The following is a 21,057-nucleotide window of genomic DNA, read 5'->3' as shown; positions in this document are numbered from 1 at the left end:
GTGTGTGTGAGAGTGTGCTGAGTTGGATGGGGTACAGTGTGTGTGAGAGTGTGCTGAGTTGGATGGGGTACAGTGTGTGTGAGAGTGTGCTGAGTTGGATGGGGTACAGTGTGTGCGAGAGTGTGCTGAGTTGGATGGGGTACAGTGTGTGTGAGAGTGTGCTGAGTTGGATGGGGTACAGTGTGTGTGAGAGTGTGCTGAGTTGGATGGGGTACAGTGTGTGTGAGAGTGTGCTGAGTTGGATGGGGTACAGTGTGTGTGAGAGGGTGGGGTGTTGGATGGGGTACAGTGTGTGAGAGTGTGCTGAGTTGGATGGGGAACAGTGTGTGTGAGAGGGTGGGGAGTTGGATGGGGTACAGTGTGTGTGAGAGGGTGGGGTGTTGGATGGGGTACAGTGTGTGAGAGTGTGCTGAGTTGGATGGGGTACAGTGTGTGTGAGAGTGTGCTGAGTTGGATGGGGTACAGTGTGTGTGAGAGTGTGCTGAGTTGGATGGGGTACAGTGTGTGTGAGAGTGTGCTGAGTTGGATGGGGTACAGTGTGTGTGAGAGTGTGCTGAGTTGGATGGGGTACAGTGTGTGTGAGAGTGTGCTGAGTTGGATGGGGTACAGTGTGTGTGAGAGTGTGCTGAGTTGGATGGGGTACAGTGTGAGTGAGAGTGTGCTGAGTTGGATGGGGTACAGTGTGTGTGAGAGGGTGGGGTGTTGGATGGGGTACAGTGTGTGAGAGTGTGCTGAGTTGGATGGGGTACAGTGTGTGTGAGAGGGTGGGGTGTTGGATGGGGTACAGTGTGTGTGAGAGGGTGGGGTGTTGGATGGGGTACAGTGTGTGAGAGTGTGCTGAGTTGGATGGGGTACAGTGTGTGTGAGAGGGTGGGGAGTTGGATGGGGTACAGTGTGTGTGAGAGTGTGCTGAATTGGATGGGGTACAGTGTGTGTGAGAGTGTGCTGAGTTGGATGGGGTACAGTGTGTGTGAGAGTGTGGGGAGTTGGATGGGGTACAGTGTGTGTGAGAGTGTGCTGAATTGGATGGGGTACAGTGTGTGTGAGAGTGTGGGGAGTTGGATGGGGGACAGTGTGTGTGAGAGTGTGGGGTGTTGGATGGGGTACAGTGTGTGTGAGAGGGTGGGGTGTTGGATGGGGTACAGTGTGTGAGAGGGTGGGGAGTTGGATGGGGTACAGTGTGTGTGAGAGGGTGGGGTGTTGGATGGGGTACAGTGTGTGTGAGAGGGTGGGGCGTTGGATGGGGTACAGTGTGTGAGAGTGTGCTGAGTTGGATGGGGTACAGTGTGTGTGAGAGGGTGGGGTGTTGGATGGGGTACAGTGTGTGTGAGAGGGTGGGGTGTTGGATGGGGTACAGTGTGTGTGAGTGTGCTGAATTGGATGGGTTACAGTGTGTGTGAGAGGGTGGGGTGTTGGATGGGGTACAGTGTGTGTGAGAGGGTGCTGAGTTGGATGGGGTACAGTGTGTGTGAGAGGGTGGGGTGTTGGATGGGGTACAGTGTGTGAGAGTGTGCTGAGTTGGATGGGGTACAGTGTGTGTGAGAGGGTGGGGAGTTGGATGGGGTACAGTGTGTGTGAGAGTGTGCTGAATTGGATGGGGTACAGTGTGTGTGAGAGTGTGCTGAGTTGGATGGGGTACAGTGTGTGTGAGAGTGTGGGGAGTTGGATGGGGTACAGTGTGTGTGAGAGTGTGCTGAATTGGATGGGGTACAGTGTGTGTGAGAGTGTGGGGAGTTGGATGGGGTACAGTGTGTGTGAGAGTGTGGGGTGTTGGATGGGGTACAGTGTGTGTGAGAGGGTGGGGTGTTGGATGGGGTACAGTGTGTGAGAGGGTGGGGAGTTGGATGGGGTACAGTGTGTGTGAGAGGGTGGGGTGTTGGATGGGGTACAGTGTGTGTGAGAGGGTGGGGTGTTGGATGGGGTACAGTGTGTGTGAGTGTGCTGAATTGGATGGGGTACAGTGTGTGTGAGAGGGTGGGGTGTTGGATGGGGTACAGTGTGTGTGAGAGTGTGCTGAGTTGGATGGGGTACAGTGTGTGTGAGAGTGTGCTGAGTTGGATGGGGTACAGTGTGTGTGAGAGTGTGCTGAGTTGGATGGGGTACAGTGTGTGTGAGAGTGTGCTGAGTTGGATGGGGTACAGTGTGTGTGAGAGTGTGCTGAGTTGGATGGGGTACAGTGTGAGTGAGAGTGTGCTGAGTTGGATGGGGTACAGTGTGTGTGAGAGGGTGGGGTGTTGGATGGGGTAGAGTGTGTGAGAGTGTGCTGAGTTGGATGGGGTACAGTGTGTGTGAGAGGGTGGGGTGTTGGATGGGGTACAGTGTGTGTGAGAGGGTGGGGTGTTGGATGGGGTACAGTGTGTGAGAGTGTGCTGAGTTGGATGGGGTACAGTGTGTGTGAGAGGGTGGGGAGTTGGATGGGGTACAGTGTGTGTGAGGGTGGGGTGTTGGATGGGGTACAGTGTGTGAGAGTGTGCTGAGTTGGATGGGGTACAGTGTGTGTGAGAGGGTGGGGTGTTGGATGGGGTACAGTGTGTGAGAGTGTGCTGAGTTGGATGGGGTACAGTGTGTGTCAGAGGGTGGGGTGTTGGATGGGGTACAGTGTGTGTGAGAGGGTGGGGTGTTGGATGGGGTACAGTGTGTGAGAGTGTGCTGAGTTGGATGGGGTACAGTGTGTGTGAGAGGGTGGGGTGTTGGATGGGGTACAGTGTGTGTGAGAGGGTGGGGTGTTGGATGGGGTCCAGTGTGTGTGAGAGGGTGGGGTGTTGGATGGGGTACAGTGTGTGAGAGTGTGCTGAGTTGGATGGGGTACAGTGTGTGTGAGAGGGTGGGAAGTTGGATGGGGTACAGTGTGTGTGTGAGGGTGGGGTGTTGGATGGGGTACAGTGTGTGTGAGGGTGTGCTGAGTTGGATGGGGTACAGTGTGTGTGAGAGGGTGGGGTGTTGGATGGGGTACAGTGTGTGAGAGTGTGCTGAGTTGGATGGGGTACAGTGTGTGTGAGAGGGTGGGGTGTTGGATGGGGTACAGTGTGTGTGAGAGGGTGGGGTGTTGGATGGGGTACAGTGTGTGAGAGTGTGCTGAGTTGGATGGGGTACAGTGTGTGTGAGAGGGTGGGGAGTTGGATGGGGTACAGTGTGTGTGAGAGTGTGCTGAATTGGATGGGGTACAGTGTGTGTGAGAGTGTGCTGAGTTGGATGGGGTACAGTGTGTGTGAGAGTGTGGGGAGTTGGATGGGGTACAGTGTGTGTGAGAGTGTGCTGAATTGGATGGGGTACAGTGTGTGTGAGAGTGTGGGGAGTTGGATGGGGTACAGTGTGTGTGAGAGTGTGCTGAATTGGATGGGGTACAGTGTGTGTGAGAGTGTGGGGAGTTGGATGGGGTACAGTGTGTGTGAGAGTGTGCTGAATTGGATGGGGTACAGTGTGTGTGAGAGTGTGGGGAGTTGGATGGGGTACAGTGTGTGTGAGAGTGTGGGGTGTTGGATGGGGTACAGTGTGTGTGAGAGGGTGGGGTGTTGGATGGGGTACAGTGTGTGAGAGGGTGGGGAGTTGGATGGGGTACAGTGTGTGTGAGAGGGTGGGGTGTTGGATGGGGTACAGTGTGTGTGAGAGGGTGGGGTGTTGGATGGGGTACAGTGTGTGTGAGTGTGCTGAATTGGATGGGGTACAGTGTGTGTGAGAGGGTGGGGTGTTGGATGGGGTACAGTGTGTGTGAGAGTGTGCTGAGTTGGATGGGGTACAGTGTGTGTGAGAGTGTGCTGAGTTGGATGGGGTACAGTGTGTGTGAGAGTGTGCTGAGTTGGATGGGGTACAGTGTGTGTGAGAGTGTGCTGAGTTGGATGGGGTACAGTGTGTGTGAGAGTGTGCTGAGTTGGATGGGGTACAGTGTGTGTGAGAGTGTGCTGAGTTGGATGGGGTACAGTGTGTGTGAGAGTGTGCTGAGTTGGATGGGGTACAGTGTGAGTGAGAGTGTGCTGAGTTGGATGGGGTACAGTGTGTGTGAGAGGGTGGGGTGTTGGATGGGGTACAGTGTGTGAGAGTGTGCTGAGTTGGATGGGGTACAGTGTGTGTGAGAGTGTGCTGAGTTGGATGGGGTACAGTGTGTGTGAGAGTGTGCTGAGTTGGATGGGGTACAGTGTGTGTGAGAGTGTGCTGAGTTGGATGGGGTACAGTGTGTGCTGAGAGTGTGCTGAGTTGGATGGGGTACAGTGTGTGTGAGAGTGTGCTGAGTTGGATGGGGTACAGTGTGTGTGAGAGTGTGCTGAGTTGGATGGGGTACAGTGTGTGTGAGAGTGTGCTGAGTTGGATGGGGTACAGTGTGTGTGAGAGGGTGGGGTGTTGGATGGGGTACAGTGTGTGAGAGTGTGCTGAGTTGGATGGGGTACAGTGTGTGTGAGAGGGTGGGGAGTTGGATGGGGTACAGTGTGTGTGAGAGGGTGGGGTGTTGGATGGGGTACAGTGTGTGAGAGTGTGCTGAGTTGGATGGGGTACAGTGTGTGTGAGAGTGTGCTGAGTTGGATGGGGTACAGTGTGTGTGAGAGTGTGCTGAGTTGGATGGGGTACAGTGTGTGTGAGAGTGTGCTGAGTTGGATGGGGTACAGTGTGTGTGAGAGTGTGCTGAGTTGGATGGGGTACAGTGTGTGTGAGAGTGTGCTGAGTTGGATGGGGTACAGTGTGTGTGAGAGTGTGCTGAGTTGGATGGGGTACAGTGTGTGTGAGAGTGTGCTGAGTTGGATGGGGTACAGTGTGAGTGAGAGTGTGCTGAGTTGGATGGGGTACAGTGTGTGTGAGAGGGTGGGGTGTTGGATGGGGTACAGTGTGTGAGAGTGTGCTGAGTTGGATGGGGTACAGTGTGTGTGAGAGGGTGGGGTGTTGGATGGGGTACAGTGTGTGTGAGAGGGTGGGGTGTTGGATGGGGTACAGTGTGTGAGAGTGTGCTGAGTTGGATGGGGTACAGTGTGTGTGAGAGGGTGGGGAGTTGGATGGGGTACAGTGTGTGTGAGAGTGTGCTGAATTGGATGGGGTACAGTGTGTGTGAGAGTGTGCTGAGTTGGATGGGGTACAGTGTGTGTGAGAGTGTGGGGAGTTGGATGGGGTACAGTGTGTGTGAGAGTGTGCTGAATTGGATGGGGTACAGTGTATGTGAGAGTGTGGGGAGTTGGATGGGGGACAGTGTGTGTGAGAGTGTGGGGTGTTGGATGGGGTACAGTGTGTGTGAGAGGGTGGGGAGTTGGATGGGGTACAGTGTGTGTGAGAGTGTGCTGAGTTGGATGGGGTACAGTGTGTGTGAGAGTGTGCTGAGTTGGATGGGGTACAGTGTGTGTGAGAGTGTGCTGAGTTGGATGGGGTACAGTGTGTGCGAGAGTGTGCTGAGTTGGATGGGGTACAGTGTGTGTGAGAGTGTGCTGAGTTGGATGGGGTACAGTGTGTGTGAGAGTGTGCTGAGTTGGATGGGGTACAGTGTGTGTGAGAGTGTGCTGAGTTGGATGGGGTACAGTGTGTGTGAGAGGGTGGGGTGTTGGATGGGGTACAGTGTGTGAGAGTGTGCTGAGTTGGATGGGGTACAGTGTGTGTGAGAGGGTGGGGAGTTGGATGGGGTACAGTGTGTGTGAGAGGGTGGGGTGTTGGATGGGGTACAGTGTGTGAGAGTGTGCTGAGTTGGATGGGGTACAGTGTGTGTGAGAGTGTGCTGAGTTGGATGGGGTACAGTGTGTGTGAGAGTGTGCTGAGTTGGATGGGGTACAGTGTGTGTGAGAGTGTGCTGAGTTGGATGGGGTACAGTGTGTGTGAGAGTGTGCTGAGTTGGATGGGGTACAGTGTGTGTGAGAGTGTGCTGAGTTGGATGGGGTACAGTGTGTGTGAGAGTGTGCTGAGTTGGATGGGGTACAGTGTGTGTGAGAGTGTGCTGAGTTGGATGGGGTACAGTGTGTGTGAGAGTGTGCTGAGTTGGATGGGGTACAGTGTGAGTGAGAGTGTGCTGAGTTGGATGGGGTACAGTGTGTGTGAGAGGGTGGGGTGTTGGATGGGGTACAGTGTGTGAGAGTGTGCTGAGTTGGATGGGGTACAGTGTGTGTGAGAGGGTGGGGTGTTGGATGGGGTACAGTGTGTGTGAGAGGGTGGGGAGTTGGATGGGGTACAGTGTGTGTTAGAGTGTGCTGAATTGGATGGGGTACAGTGTGTGTGAGGGTGTGCTGAGTTGGATGGGGTACAGTGTGTGTGAGAGGGTGGGGTGTTGGATGGGGTACAGTGTGTGAGAGTGTGCTGAGTTGGATGGGGTACAGTGTGTGTGAGAGGGTGGGGAGTTGGATGGGGTACAGTGTGTGTGAGAGGGTGGGGTGTTGGATGGGGTACAGTGTGTGAGAGTGTGCTGAGTTGGATGGGGTACAGTGTGTGTGAGAGTGTGCTGAGTTGGATGGGGTACAGTGTGTGTGAGAGTGTGCTGAGTTGGATGGGGTACAGTGTGTGTGAGAGTGTGCTGAGTTGGATGGGGTACAGTGTGTGTGAGAGTGTGCTGAGTTGGATGGGGTACAGTGTGTGTGAGAGTGTGCTGAGTTGGATGGGGTACAGTGTGTGTGAGAGTGTGCTGAGTTGGATGGGGTACAGTGTGTGTGAGAGTGTGCTGAGTTGGATGGGGTACAGTGTGTGTGAGAGTGTGCTGAGTTGGATGGGGTACAGTGTGAGTGAGAGTGTGCTGAGTTGGATGGGGTACAGTGTGTGTGAGAGGGTGGGGTGTTGGATGGGGTACAGTGTGTGAGAGTGTGCTGAGTTGGATGGGGTACAGTGTGTGTGAGAGGGTGGGGTGTTGGATGGGGTACAGTGTGTGTGAGAGGGTGGGGAGTTGGATGGGGTACAGTGTGTGTTAGAGTGTGCTGAATTGGATGGGGTACAGTGTGTGTGAGGGTGTGCTGAGTTGGATGGGGTACAGTGTGTGTGAGAGTGTGGGGAGTTGGATGGGGTACAGTGTGTGTGAGAGTGTGCTGAATTGGATGGGGTACAGTGTGTGTGAGAGTGTGGGGAGTTGGATGGGGTACAGTGTGTGTGAGAGTGTGGGGTGTTGGATGGGGTACAGTGTGTGTGAGAGGGTGGGGTGTTGGATGGGGTACAGTGTGTGAGAGGGTGGGGAGTTGGATGGGGTACAGTGTGTGTGAGAGGGTGGGGTGTTGGATGGGGTACAGTGTGTGTGAGAGGGTGGGGTGTTGGATGGGGTACAGTGTGTGAGAGTGTGCTGAGTTGGATGGGGTACAGTGTGTGTGAGAGGGTGGGGAGTTGGATGGGGTACAGTGTGTGTGAGAGTGTGCTGAATTGGATGGGGTACAGTGTGTGTGAGAGTGTGCTGAGTTGGATGGGGTACAGTGTGTGTGAGAGTGTGGGGAGTTGGATGGGGTACAGTGTGTGTGAGAGTGTGCTGAATTGGATGGGGTACAGTGTGTGTGAGAGGGTGGGGAGTTGGATGGGGTACAGTGTGTGTGAGAGTGTGCTGAGTTGGATGGGGTACAGTGTGTGTGAGAGTGTGCTGAGTTGGATGGGGTACAGTGTGTGTGAGAGTGTGCTGAGTTGGATGGGGTACAGTGTGTGTGAGAGTGTGCTGAGTTGGATGGGGTACAGTGTGAGTGAGAGTGTGCTGAGTTGGATGGGGTACAGTGTGTGTGAGAGGGTGGGGTGTTGGATGGGGTACAGTGTGTGAGAGGGTGGGGTGTTGGATGGGGTACAGTGTGTGTGAGAGGGTGGGGTGTTGGATGGGGTACAGTGTGTGAGAGTGTGCTGAGTTGGATGGGGTACAGTGTGTGTGAGAGGGTGGGGAGTTGGATGGGGTACAGTGTGTGTGAGGGTGGGGTGTTGGATGGGGTACAGTGTGTGAGAGTGTGCTGAGTTGGATGGGGTACAGTGTGTGTGAGAGGGTGGGGTGTTGGATGGGGTACAGTGTGTGAGAGTGTGCTGAGTTGGATGGGGTACAGTGTGTGTGAGAGGGTGGGGTGTTGGATGGGGTACAGTGTGTGTGAGAGGGTGGGGTGTTGGATGGGGTACAGTGTGTGTGAGAGGGTGGGGTGTTGGATGGGGTACAGTGTGTGAGAGTGTGCTGAGTTGGATGGGGTACAGTGTGTGTGAGAGGGTGGGAAGTTGGATGGGGTACAGTGTGTGTGTGAGGGTGGGGTGTTGGATGGGGTACAGTGTGTGTGAGGGTGTGCTGAGTTGGATGGGGTACAGTGTGTGTGAGAGGGTGGGGTGTTGGATGGGGTACAGTGTGTGAGAGTGTGCTGAGTTGGATGGGGTACAGTGTGTGTGAGAGGGTGGGGTGTTGGATGGGGTACAGTGTGTGTGAGAGGGTGGGGTGTTGGATGGGGTACAGTGTGTGAGAGTGTGCTGAGTTGGATGGGGTACAGTGTGTGAGAGAGGGTGGGGAGTTGGATGGGGTACAGTGTGTGTTAGAGTGTGCTGAATTGGATGGGGTACAGTGTGTGTGAGAGTGTGCTGAGTTGGATGGGGTACAGTGTGTGTGAGAGTGTGGGGAGTTGGATGGGGTACAGTGTGTGTGAGAGTGTGCTGAATTGGATGGGGTACAGTGTGTGTGAGAGTGTGGGGAGTTGGATGGGGGACAGTGTGTGTGAGAGTGTGGGGTGTTGGATGGGGTACAGTGTGTGTGAGAGGGTGGGGTGTTGGATGGGGTACAGTGTGTGAGAGGGTGGGGAGTTGGATGGGGTACAGTGTGTGTGAGAGGGTGGGGTGTTGGATGGGGTACAGTGTGTGTGAGAGGGTGGGGCGTTGGATGGGGTACAGTGTGTGAGAGTGTGCTGAGTTGGATGGGGTACAGTGTGTGTGAGAGGGTGGGGTGTTGGATGGGGTACAGTGTGTGTGAGAGGGTGGGGTGTTGGATGGGGTACAGTGTGTGTGAGTGTGCTGAATTGGATGGGTTACAGTGTGTGTGAGAGGGTGGGGTGTTGGATGGGGTACAGTGTGTGTGAGAGTGTGCTGAGTTGGATGGGGTACAGTGTGTGTGAGAGGGTGGGGTGTTGGATGGGGTACAGTGTGTGAGAGTGTGCTGAGTTGGATGGGGTACAGTGTGTGTGAGAGGGTGGGGAGTTGGATGGGGTACAGTGTGTGTGAGAGTGTGCTGAATTGGATGGGGTACAGTGTGTGTGAGAGTGTGCTGAGTTGGATGGGGTACAGTGTGTGTGAGAGTGTGGGGAGTTGGATGGGGTACAGTGTGTGTGAGAGTGTGCTGAATTGGATGGGGTACAGTGTGTGTGAGAGTGTGGGGAGTTGGATGGGGTACAGTGTGTGTGAGAGTGTGGGGTGTTGGATGGGGTACAGTGTGTGTGAGAGGGTGGGGTGTTGGATGGGGTACAGTGTGTGAGAGTGTGCTGAGTTGGATGGGGTACAGTGTGTGTGAGAGGGTGGGGAGTTGGATGGGGTACAGTGTGTGTGAGAGTGTGCTGAATTGGATGGGGTACAGTGTGTGTGAGAGTGTGCTGAGTTGGATGGGGTACAGTGTGTGTGAGAGTGTGGGGAGTTGGATGGGGTACAGTGTGTGTGAGAGTGTGCTGAATTGGATGGGGTACAGTTTGTGTGAGAGTGTGGGGAGTTGGATGGGGGACAGTGTGTGTGAGAGTGTGGGGTGTTGGATGGGGTACAGTGTGTGTGAGAGGGTGGGGAGTTGGATGGGGTACAGTGTGTGTGAGAGTGTGCTGAGTTGGATGGGGTACAGTGTGTGTGAGAGTGTGCTGAGTTGGATGGGGTACAGTGTGTGCGAGAGTGTGCTGAGTTGGATGGGGTACAGTGTGTGCGAGAGTGTGCTGAGTTGGATGGGGTACAGTGTGTGTGAGAGTGTGCTGAGTTGGATGGGGTACAGTGTGTGTGAGAGTGTGCTGAGTTGGATGGGGTACAGTGTGTGTGAGAGTGTGCTGAGTTGGATGGGGTACAGTGTGTGTGAGAGGGTGGGGTGTTGGATGGGGTACAGTGTGTGAGAGTGTGCTGAGTTGGATGGGGTACAGTGTGTGTGAGAGGGTGGGGAGTTGGATGGGGTACAGTGTGTGTGAGAGGGTGGGGTGTTGGATGGGGTACAGTGTGTGAGAGTGTGCTGAGTTGGATGGGGTACAGTGTGTGTGAGAGTGTGCTGAGTTGGATGGGGTACAGTGTGTGTGAGAGTGTGCTGAGTTGGATGGGGTACAGTGTGTGTGAGAGTGTGCTGAGTTGGATGGGGTACAGTGTGTGTGAGAGTGTGCTGAGTTGGATGGGGTACAGTGTGTGTGAGAGTGTGCTGAGTTGGATGGGGTACAGTGTGTGTGAGAGTGTGCTGAGTTGGATGGGGTACAGTGTGTGTGAGAGTGTGCTGAGTTGGATGGGGTACAGTGTGAGTGAGAGTGTGCTGAGTTGGATGGGGTACAGTGTGTGTGAGAGGGTGGGGTGTTGGATGGGGTACAGTGTGTGAGAGTGTGCTGAGTTGGATGGGGTACAGTGTGTGTGAGAGGGTGGGGTGTTGGATGGGGTACAGTGTGTGTGAGAGGGTGGGGTGTTGGATGGGGTACAGTGTGTGAGAGTGTGCTGAGTTGGATGGGGTACAGTGTGTGTGAGAGGGTGGGGAGTTGGATGGGGTACAGTGTGTGTGAGAGTGTGCTGAATTGGATGGGGTACAGTGTGTGTGAGAGTGTGCTGAGTTGGATGGGGTACAGTGTGTGTGAGAGTGTGGGGAGTTGGATGGGGTACAGTGTGTGTGAGAGTGTGCTGAATTGGATGGGGTACAGTGTGTGTGAGAGTGTGGGGAGTTGGATGGGGGACAGTGTGTGTGAGAGTGTGGGGTGTTGGATGGGGTACAGTGTGTGTGAGAGGGTGGGGTGTTGGATGGGGTACAGTGTGTGAGAGGGTGGGGAGTTGGATGGGGTACAGTGTGTGTGAGAGGGTGGGGTGTTGGATGGGGTACAGTGTGTGTGAGAGGGTGGGGCGTTGGATGGGGTACAGTGTGTGAGAGTGTGCTGAGTTGGATGGGGTACAGTGTGTGTGAGAGGGTGGGGTGTTGGATGGGGTACAGTGTGTGTGAGAGGGTGGGGTGTTGGATGGGGTACAGTGTGTGTGAGTGTGCTGAATTGGATGGGTTACAGTGTGTGTGAGAGGGTGGGGTGTTGGATGGGGTACAGTGTGTGTGAGAGTGTGCTGAGTTGGATGGGGTACAGTGTGTGTGAGAGGGTGGGGTGTTGGATGGGGTACAGTGTGTGAGAGTGTGCTGAGTTGGATGGGGTACAGTGTGTGTGAGAGGGTGGGGAGTTGGATGGGGTACAGTGTGTGTGAGAGTGTGCTGAATTGGATGGGGTACAGTGTGTGTGAGAGTGTGCTGAGTTGGATGGGGTACAGTGTGTGTGAGAGTGTGGGGAGTTGGATGGGGTACAGTGTGTGTGAGAGTGTGCTGAATTGGATGGGGTACAGTGTGTGTGAGAGTGTGGGGAGTTGGATGGGGTACAGTGTGTGTGAGAGTGTGGGGTGTTGGATGGGGTACAGTGTGTGTGAGAGGGTGGGGTGTTGGATGGGGTACAGTGTGTGAGAGGGTGGGGAGTTGGATGGGGTACAGTGTGTGTGAGAGGGTGGGGTGTTGGATGGGGTACAGTGTGTGTGAGAGGGTGGGGTGTTGGATGGGGTACAGTGTGTGTGAGTGTGCTGAATTGGATGGGGTACAGTGTGTGTGAGAGGGTGGGGTGTTGGATGGGGTACAGTGTGTGTGAGAGTGTGCTGAGTTGGATGGGGTACAGTGTGTGTGAGAGTGTGCTGAGTTGGATGGGGTACAGTGTGTGTGAGAGTGTGCTGAGTTGGATGGGGTACAGTGTGTGTGAGAGTGTGCTGAGTTGGATGGGGTACAGTGTGTGTGAGAGTGTGCTGAGTTGGATGGGGTACAGTGTGAGTGAGAGTGTGCTGAGTTGGATGGGGTACAGTGTGTGTGAGAGGGTGGGGTGTTGGATGGGGTACAGTGTGTGAGAGTGTGCTGAGTTGGATGGGGTACAGTGTGTGTGAGAGGGTGGGGTGTTGGATGGGGTACAGTGTGTGTGAGAGGGTGGGGTGTTGGATGGGGTACAGTGTGTGAGAGTGTGCTGAGTTGGATGGGGTACAGTGTGTGTGAGAGGGTGGGGAGTTGGATGGGGTACAGTGTGTGTGAGGGTGGGGTGTTGGATGGGGTACAGTGTGTGAGAGTGTGCTGAGTTGGATGGGGTACAGTGTGTGTGAGAGGGTGGGGTGTTGGATGGGGTACAGTGTGTGAGAGTGTGCTGAGTTGGATGGGGTACAGTGTGTGTCAGAGGGTGGGGTGTTGGATGGGGTACAGTGTGTGTGAGAGGGTGGGGTGTTGGATGGGGTACAGTGTGTGAGAGTGTGCTGAGTTGGATGGGGTACAGTGTGTGTGAGAGGGTGGGGTGTTGGATGGGGTACAGTGTGTGTGAGAGGGTGGGGTGTTGGATGGGGTCCAGTGTGTGTGAGAGGGTGGGGTGTTGGATGGGGTACAGTGTGTGAGAGTGTGCTGAGTTGGATGGGGTACAGTGTGTGTGAGAGGGTGGGAAGTTGGATGGGGTACAGTGTGTGTGTGAGGGTGGGGTGTTGGATGGGGTACAGTGTGTGTGAGGGTGTGCTGAGTTGGATGGGGTACAGTGTGTGTGAGAGGGTGGGGTGTTGGATGGGGTACAGTGTGTGAGAGTGTGCTGAGTTGGATGGGGTACAGTGTGTGTGAGAGGGTGGGGTGTTGGATGGGGTACAGTGTGTGTGAGAGGGTGGGGTGTTGGATGGGGTACAGTGTGTGAGAGTGTGCTGAGTTGGATGGGGTACAGTGTGTGTGAGAGGGTGGGGAGTTGGATGGGGTACAGTGTGTGTGAGAGTGTGCTGAATTGGATGGGGTACAGTGTGTGTGAGAGTGTGCTGAGTTGGATGGGGTACAGTGTGTGTGAGAGTGTGGGGAGTTGGATGGGGTACAGTGTGTGTGAGAGTGTGCTGAATTGGATGGGGTACAGTGTGTGTGAGAGTGTGGGGAGTTGGATGGGGGACAGTGTGTGTGAGAGTGTGGGGTGTTGGATGGGGTACAGTGTGTGTGAGAGGGTGGGGTGTTGGATGGGGTACAGTGTGTGAGAGGGTGGGGAGTTGGATGGGGTACAGTGTGTGTGAGAGGGTGGGGTGTTGGATGGGGTACAGTGTGTGTGAGAGGGTGGGGCGTTGGATGGGGTACAGTGTGTGAGAGTGTGCTGAGTTGGATGGGGTACAGTGTGTGTGAGAGGGTGGGGTGTTGGATGGGGTACAGTGTGTGTGAGAGGGTGGGGTGTTGGATGGGGTACAGTGTGTGTGAGTGTGCTGAATTGGATGGGTTACAGTGTGTGTGAGAGGGTGGGGTGTTGGATGGGGTACAGTGTGTGTGAGAGTGTGCTGAGTTGGATGGGGTACAGTGTGTGTGAGAGGGTGGGGTGTTGGATGGGGTACAGTGTGTGAGAGTGTGCTGAGTTGGATGGGGTACAGTGTGTGTGAGAGGGTGGGGAGTTGGATGGGGTACAGTGTGTGTGAGAGTGTGCTGAATTGGATGGGGTACAGTGTGTGTGAGAGTGTGCTGAGTTGGATGGGGTACAGTGTGTGTGAGAGTGTGGGGAGTTGGATGGGGTACAGTGTGTGTGAGAGTGTGCTGAATTGGATGGGGTACAGTGTGTGTGAGAGTGTGGGGAGTTGGATGGGGTACAGTGTGTGTGAGAGTGTGGGGTGTTGGATGGGGTACAGTGTGTGTGAGAGGGTGGGGTGTTGGATGGGGTACAGTGTGTGAGAGGGTGGGGAGTTGGATGGGGTACAGTGTGTGTGAGAGGGTGGGGTGTTGGATGGGGTACAGTGTGTGTGAGAGGGTGGGGTGTTGGATGGGGTACAGTGTGTGTGAGTGTGCTGAATTGGATGGGGTACAGTGTGTGTGAGAGGGTGGGGTGTTGGATGGGGTACAGTGTGTGTGAGAGTGTGCTGAGTTGGATGGGGTACAGTGTGTGTGAGAGGGTGGGGTGTTGGATGGGGTACAGTGTGTGAGAGTGTGCTGAGTTGGATGGGTAGTTATTTTTTATATTTGTTTTAATGGGATGTGGACTAAAGGCCTGCTTGGGTCTGCAAATGAGAACCGACCCGAGCCCGACAGAACCCATCCAACAACGAACCAGACCCAGCCCTTCCAGTTTTTCCTGCTCCCGACCCGACCATCAGTTAACCTACCTTCCCTTTTTCACTTTGTTCCTTACCTGCACAAGCTTAAAATAACTGTAGCAAAACCACCTTTAAAGTCCAAAAAGTAAATTAACATTAAAGTCACTTACGTGAGGTGGTGAGAGAGCGTGTCTGATCTGGCCTGACCAGAGCCCGAATGCCAAACCCGTATGTGCGACCTAACCTGACCCCGACATATGTCGTTAAGTTCGGGTCGGGTAGCAGGTCTTTAATGTGGACGTCACTGGCCAGGCCAGCATTTATTGCCGATCCCTAATTGCCCTTGAGAAGGTGGTGGTGAGCTGCCTTCTTGAACCACTGCAGTCCATATTATATAGGTGCACCCACAATGCTGTTCGGGCTCGAGTTCCAGGATTCTGACCCAGCGACAGTGATGCAATTTCAATATAGTTTCAAGTCAGGATGGTGTGTGGCTAGTAGGGGCACTTACAGGTGCTGGTGTTCACATGCAACTGCTGCCCTTGTCCTTCTCGGTGGTAAAGTTCATTGGTTTGCAAGGTGCTGTTGAAGGATCGCTGGTGAGTTGCGGCAGTTCATCCTGTAGATGGTACACACTGCTGCCACTGTGCGTTGGTGTTGGAGGGAGTGAATGTTGATTGTGGTGGATGGGGTACCAATCAAGCGAGCTGCCTTGTCCTGGATGGTGTCAAGCTTCCCGAGTGTTGTTGGAACTGCACCCATCCATCACACTCCTGACTTGTGCCTTGTGGATGGTGGACTGGCTTTGGGGATTCAGGAGGTGTGTTATTCGCTGCAGGATTCCCAGCCTCTGACCTGCTCTTGTCGCCACAATTTTCCACATTGCCGAATAGATGCCAGTGTTGTAGCTGTACCGGAACGGCTTGGCCTGTGGCACAGCTAGTTCTGGAGCACAAGTTTTCAGTACTATTGCAAGAATGTTGTCAGGGCCCATAGCCTTTGCAGTATCCAGTGCCTTCAGCCTTTTCTTAAATCACATAGAATGAATCGAGTTGGCTGAAGACTGGTATCTGTGATGCTGGGGATCTCAGGAGCAGGCAGAGATCGACCATCCACTCTGCACTTCTGGCTGAAGATGTTTGCAAATGCCTTATATTTTGCACTGATGTGCTGGGCTCTCCCATCATTGAGGATGGGGATGCTTGTGGAGCTGCCTTCGTCTCCTGTTAGTTGTTAAATTGCACACCACCATTCAGAACTGGATGTGGCAGGACTGCAGAGCAGATGGAATTTAATAGAGAAGTGTGAGGTGCATTTCTTCTATAGACTTTCATGTTGCTATGTTTTGTGTCCTCACCCAAACAAGTGAAGGAATGTCATGCATATCTATTGCTTTAATGTTACAAAGCCTGTGTAAATGCTTGCTTCTGAATTTCAGGGTCATTCACTGGGTATTGTAAAGCACAATTGGTTGCCTTTTGCCAAGTGTGTAGTTTGGCATGTGCACCTTTGGATAAGGAAGCCAGGAGAAACAATGTCCTGGTCGAACAAAAGGCACTTTAGGACACTTGGCCACTGCTAAAGGGAGATTTGCAGATGAAGACAGCTCTTGTCACTGGAAGATCTACCTTCTAAACAAACACATGGTACAACCAAGTGACACCCCATTATTAAAACCTTGTGAAAGGACATTGTCCTTTCTCCTGTAAATAAATTAGGTCACCAGGCAAATTCCGAAGGTATATGAAGGTAGAAGACGACACTGGTATAGAGCATCTCATAAAACCAGAAAATGGAAATGGTCAACATAATGAAGGGTCTTGATCGATTAAGGAGAAACTGCTTCCACTGGTCGGAGTGATGGTAACCAGGGGGCACAGATTTACGCTAGTTGACAATAAGAATAATAGGACGATGAGATTTTTTTTCTTTTTACACTGATCTGGAATGCACTGCCCAAAAGGATAGTGGAAGCAGATTCAACAGTAACTTTCAAAAGGGAATTGGATACATACTTGAGAAGAAAATTGCTGGGTTGTACGGAAAGAGCAGCAGAGTGGAACTATTTGGATGGCTCTTTCAAAGGCACAATGGCCTCCTTCTGTGCTGTAGGATTCTAATAGGGTTGGGGGATATAAACCCTTCCATTGCTAAAAGATGCATGTACAATTTTATCTGCTATGAAACCAGCATTTTCTTGCCTATTTTCTCCAGAAGATGTGTTGCAGTTTGAGGAGAGGTGTTTACATGACGCAAGAGATGGAATAAAAAAAGTTATACAAAACTAAAAGAATGGCCACTTATTAAAAATTTATTCATAGATATTTATCTTAAAAACAAAAAAAATCTGTTAATGTGCACAAAGAATTGGAAAAATAAGGCAGTCATCCATGGAATGATTTCAGTTCACATAAAACAACTGAAGCAATGGAACACAGTTCAGAACAAATGAATATTCACAAGTCAGCACAGTCATACCAATGGCATTTCATTCTTCACACTTTTGCTACCATGGATCGATCAAAACCACTCCCGACTGTTAGCCTCCCCATTCCCAGGGTTATCGCAACCCCCCACTGAGGGATTCCCCCCGGCTGGACCATGTGCGTCACCTCTCCTTCCCTCAGTGGGTGTCACCCTTCCCTCCTGCCCTCACCGGGTGTTACCCTTCCCTCCTGCCCTCACCAGGTGTCACCCCTACCCACCCCTGGTGTGATACATTTAACCATTAAAATCGAAGATCCAGGCGGTTTCTTTTATTTCCTTTCCCCATGTACATTAACAAAGCACTTTTAAACAGAAACATCTCTCCCCAAATACAGGAGCCTGTCAAAATCCAATCAATTGAACACAGACACTGAACTAGCAGGCACCAACTCACAGACTAACAACCTCTTTTAAGACTGTGGTTGAATGCGAAGACTGTGTACACTTATGAGTAAAATTCAGTAAAAATTATATTTCACATATTGTATAACAAACCCAGTGTTAATTTCCCTTGGCTTGATTAATGCCATGGATTCTCTCTAATGCACCCCAAGTTCTTAGTTAATTTAGTAAGTGGCTGAATTCCATCCTTTGCACCGAGACACTGTTTGGTTAAAGTTACATTCTCTCATTTGGCTGGACCAAAGGGGGACCAAGAGATTTCTGGTTTTGTCAACACAAAGACAAAACTCAAGTTACATTTTCAAAATGGCTACACTGCTAGAATTCTTCCCGACTTCCTATTTGCAACCTGGCCAAATTTAATTAAATTTTATATTTTCAATCCCGTTTCCTTCGGAATCCCACAGGGAAAGATTGAAGGGGGAAAACCCAACACACGCAGCAATCCCGCTTTGCTGATATCGGACCACTGGCAGACCCTTATTATCCATACTCCTCCTTGCGCTGCTGCTGGTTAATGCTGGTGACCCACCGAGAGGACCAATGGGATCAAGCAGCCCAGGACTAGGGTGCAAACTTCGAGTCGACTGAGGCCCTTCCCACCAGACTCGGCCTTGTGACTGTGGCCAGTGCCTCCCACCTCCGGGAGCACGTGCACAGTGGCTACGTATAGGAAAGTTCCTGCTGAAAACAGCATGGCGATTCCAGTGGCATTCACGTCTGAAAGTGCTTCTTTACTGCTCTACAATCAGAAGACACGGAAGAGAAGAAAACACACATCAGTAATTCAGCAGGTATTTGCCTGGGAGTGCAATAAACAGTTCAATGTTCTGCAATTCTCAAAACCATATAGAATATTCGGGCCAGCCAAGGTGAGATTTTGTTTTTAAAATTAATTGTTCAAATTCAACCCATGTTGCTGGAATGAAATAGCAAACCATTCTCTCACATGAATGGAGATGGACAGTCTCAATCCAGTTTCCACGTATAAAACTGCCTCTTTCTTAATGTAATTAAAATTAGGAACCTCACTCAGAAGTGGGGAGAAAAGCACATCCCTGTTGACACTAAAAAGAAAACAAAGGAAGACTTGCATTTATATAGCATTTTCACAATCTCAGGATGTCCCAAAGAACTTTACAGCCAATGAAGTACTTTTGAAGTGCAGTCAGTATTGCAATGAAGGAAAATACAGCAACCAATTTGCACACAGCAAACTCCCACAAAGAGCAAGGAAATAATTGACCAGTTAAGCTGTTGTGATGATCAATGGTGTCTGTTACTGCTGGTTGTACGGTGAATATGTTAGTATATTCTATCGGATCATGTAACAGGGTCACACCCAGCTACAAATCATTATCTGGGTTATTCAAACCCTGCTCACTGATTAAAGAATTCTACCTTGTTGAAATTGAGCTGCTCCAGAAGAAGAATGAATGGAATTCCTTTCTCTGCTATTTTAGCTAACGCCTTAGCCCAGGTATTTTAAAATAACTGAAAGGAGAACTACCTACAAATATGTTTGTAATGTCAAAATGTTTTTGTTCAGCTTTCATCCATCACACACTTCAAAAATTCAAATGTCTGGAAATGAGAGAGGAAGAAAGCAGCCATTTCCTGCTGGCTTATCTAACAGCGATAACCTGCCTGAGAGCCCTGGGGATTTATACACACCGAGCAAGTGTGAATCACACCACCAGAATACAATTGTTTTGATACCTGTCTTAATACCTGGGTACTTTTTAAAAAAGAGACACAAACAGCTACAGAGAACTAAAATTAAAGAGGTACCTTTTTGATTTTATCATGTTCAATTTTAACAGTACAATCACTAAGAATTAGCGGACAGATACAAAAGATAGTTAAACATGCTAATGGATGCTGGTCTTTATCTCAAGAGGGTTGGAAGTTACAGATGTACTCTGGTTAGACCCCATCTGGAATAACTGTTCAGTTATGGGCACCACACCTCAGGAAGGATATACTGGTCTTGGAGAGGAGGTTGCTTCACAGATTTACTAGAATGTAGAGTTAAAAGGATCAAATTTTGGAGGATAGATTGCAATGCTCCCTCAAATCTGCACAGCCACGTAAGTCCCTGTAGAAGCTGTGTACAAGTTGGCCCCTTTAAATTACCATGCATGCATGGCCACACAAAATATTTAAGGGGGCTGTACACAAACAATTCACCAGTGCACTCCACAAAAAAATTAGGGAACATTGATAGGTTGCATAGATTAGGCTTGTAATTATCTTGAATGTAGAAGATTAAGGGGTGATCTAATTGAAGTGTTTAAGATGAGTAAAAGATCTAATATGGTCGATCGAGAGAAACAATTTCCTCTTGTGGAGGAGTCCAGAACAAAGTGGGGGGGGGGGGGGGGGGAGGCAACCTTAACGTTGGAGCTAGGCTGTTAGGTGATGTCAACAGAACTTCTTCGCACAAAGGGTGGTAGAAACATGGAACTCTCTCCACTAAAATGCTCGAGGCTGGGGATCAATTGATATTTTCAAAACTGAGATTGATGGATTTTTGTTAGCCAAGGATATCAAGGGTTACGGAACCAAGGCGGGTAAATATAGTTAAGACACAGATCAGCCATGATCTAACTGAATGGCAGAACAAGCTTGAAGGGCTGAATGGCCTTCTCATGTTCCTATGTTTGGGGGGGGGAGGGGGAAGTGTTGCTTCCATCTCCTGATTGCCATCTAGAATGAAGTCAGCCTGGTTTAGTTGCTAGCAGTTTTACCTGAGCACAAAATCTAGCCTGGCACTCCAGTGCAATAGCGAGGGAGTGCTGCACTGTCAGAGGTGCTGTCTTTCAGATGAGATGTTTAACCGATGCCCCACTTACATGATTAGGTGGGTGCGAAAGATCCAATGGCATAATTCACAGCAAAGCAAGGAGTTCTGGCCAAATTACCTCCCTCGACATCACAACCAACAGACTAGTCACTGGCTTTTTTTGGAAACTGCCTGCCTATGTTTGGCTGTGCAACAACAGCGTCTGTACTTCAGAAGATCTTCCAATGGGCATAAAGTGGTTAGAAATTTCCTGAGGTGGGGTATAAGGAGCTTTCTCTTCTATCCTTGCGGAAAGGTGTATGTGCAGTCATTATGCGAGGGCAGGAATGAGTTTGGCCGTGTTTGCCCTTTGGTTGCTCACACATGAAGAATCGGCATTAGGTTGAGGTACCAGAGGCCTCCCAGGCTTTGGAGCCTATGAAACTCAGCAAGGGCTGTGGGGGGGGCCTGATGTGGAAACTCTCCCTTTCCTTCAATTACATTACCTTCTCTGACATAGATTTATAGATGCAACAAATAATGGTTTTAATTAACTAGTACCTGAAAGGGTGCCAATGGCCACATATGTTGGCTTGGCTCATTTGGCAGCATTTACTTCAGAAGTCAAGGGATCAAGCGTTCTAGCATCAAACTAAAGTCTGACATCGTAATCTAGGCCAACATCTGCAATGGAGTACAGAGGGAGTGAGAGACACCCCATTCCCATGATGATATGTTAAACATAGGCCCTGACTGCCTGTTCAGGTGGATATTAAAGATCTCATGGCACAATTTAAAGAGAAGCAAAGAGTGCTCCTGTTGTCCTGACCAATACCTTCTCAAATGATACCAAAATGATCAACTGACCATGAACATCATTGTTTGCGGTGTGGTGCCGACATAACAGTCACCACGTTGTAATTTCTTTGATGTGTTTTATTGTGGCAACTGCTGAATGAACACCAGTATTAATTCATGTTACATACCTTACTCAGGCCCAGGTAAGTGAGCATGGAGAGTAGCGGTGCCGCCAAAGCAAATACCAGTAGGTGTTTCCTGATTCGATTCCTTTCAAGCCCTGCGTGCATGAGGAAAGAAACCAGACCAAAAGCAGCTGGAGCCTAAAAACAGGAGAGGAACAGAGATTGGTGTGAATTATTAAATAGGCTAGCACATGCTGTTTATGGTTATTGGAATCAGAGATCCACCCTGCTCCCCACCGCCCCCCCCAAATACCTTAGGACGTCTCAAAGCGCTTC

At 51.3% G+C, this 21,057-nt stretch overlaps 1 protein-coding gene across 1 annotated transcript in view; it reads right to left on the bottom strand.

Annotated features, from left to right (window-relative positions):
• Positions 1 to 16,417: 16,417 nt before the first annotated feature.
• LOC137374012 (zinc transporter ZIP9-B) overlaps positions 16,418 to 21,057 on the bottom strand; it is a 47,482-nt gene continuing 42,842 nt past the window's right edge. The window contains exons 6-7 of the mRNA XM_068039765.1: positions 20,785 to 20,919; positions 16,418 to 17,755 (exon numbers count right to left, since the gene is read on the bottom strand). Coding sequence (XP_067895866.1) covers positions 17,528 to 17,755; positions 20,785 to 20,919 — 363 coding nt within the window. The 3' untranslated portion in view covers positions 16,418 to 17,527. The remainder of the gene's footprint in view (positions 17,756 to 20,784; positions 20,920 to 21,057) is intronic.

The sequence above is a fragment of the Heterodontus francisci genome, chromosome 9 (genome assembly GCF_036365525.1).
Source record: "Heterodontus francisci isolate sHetFra1 chromosome 9, sHetFra1.hap1, whole genome shotgun sequence".
NCBI classification, from domain to species: Eukaryota; Metazoa; Chordata; class Chondrichthyes; order Heterodontiformes; family Heterodontidae; genus Heterodontus; species Heterodontus francisci.
This window is presented reverse-complemented; position numbering and strand designations above follow the sequence as displayed.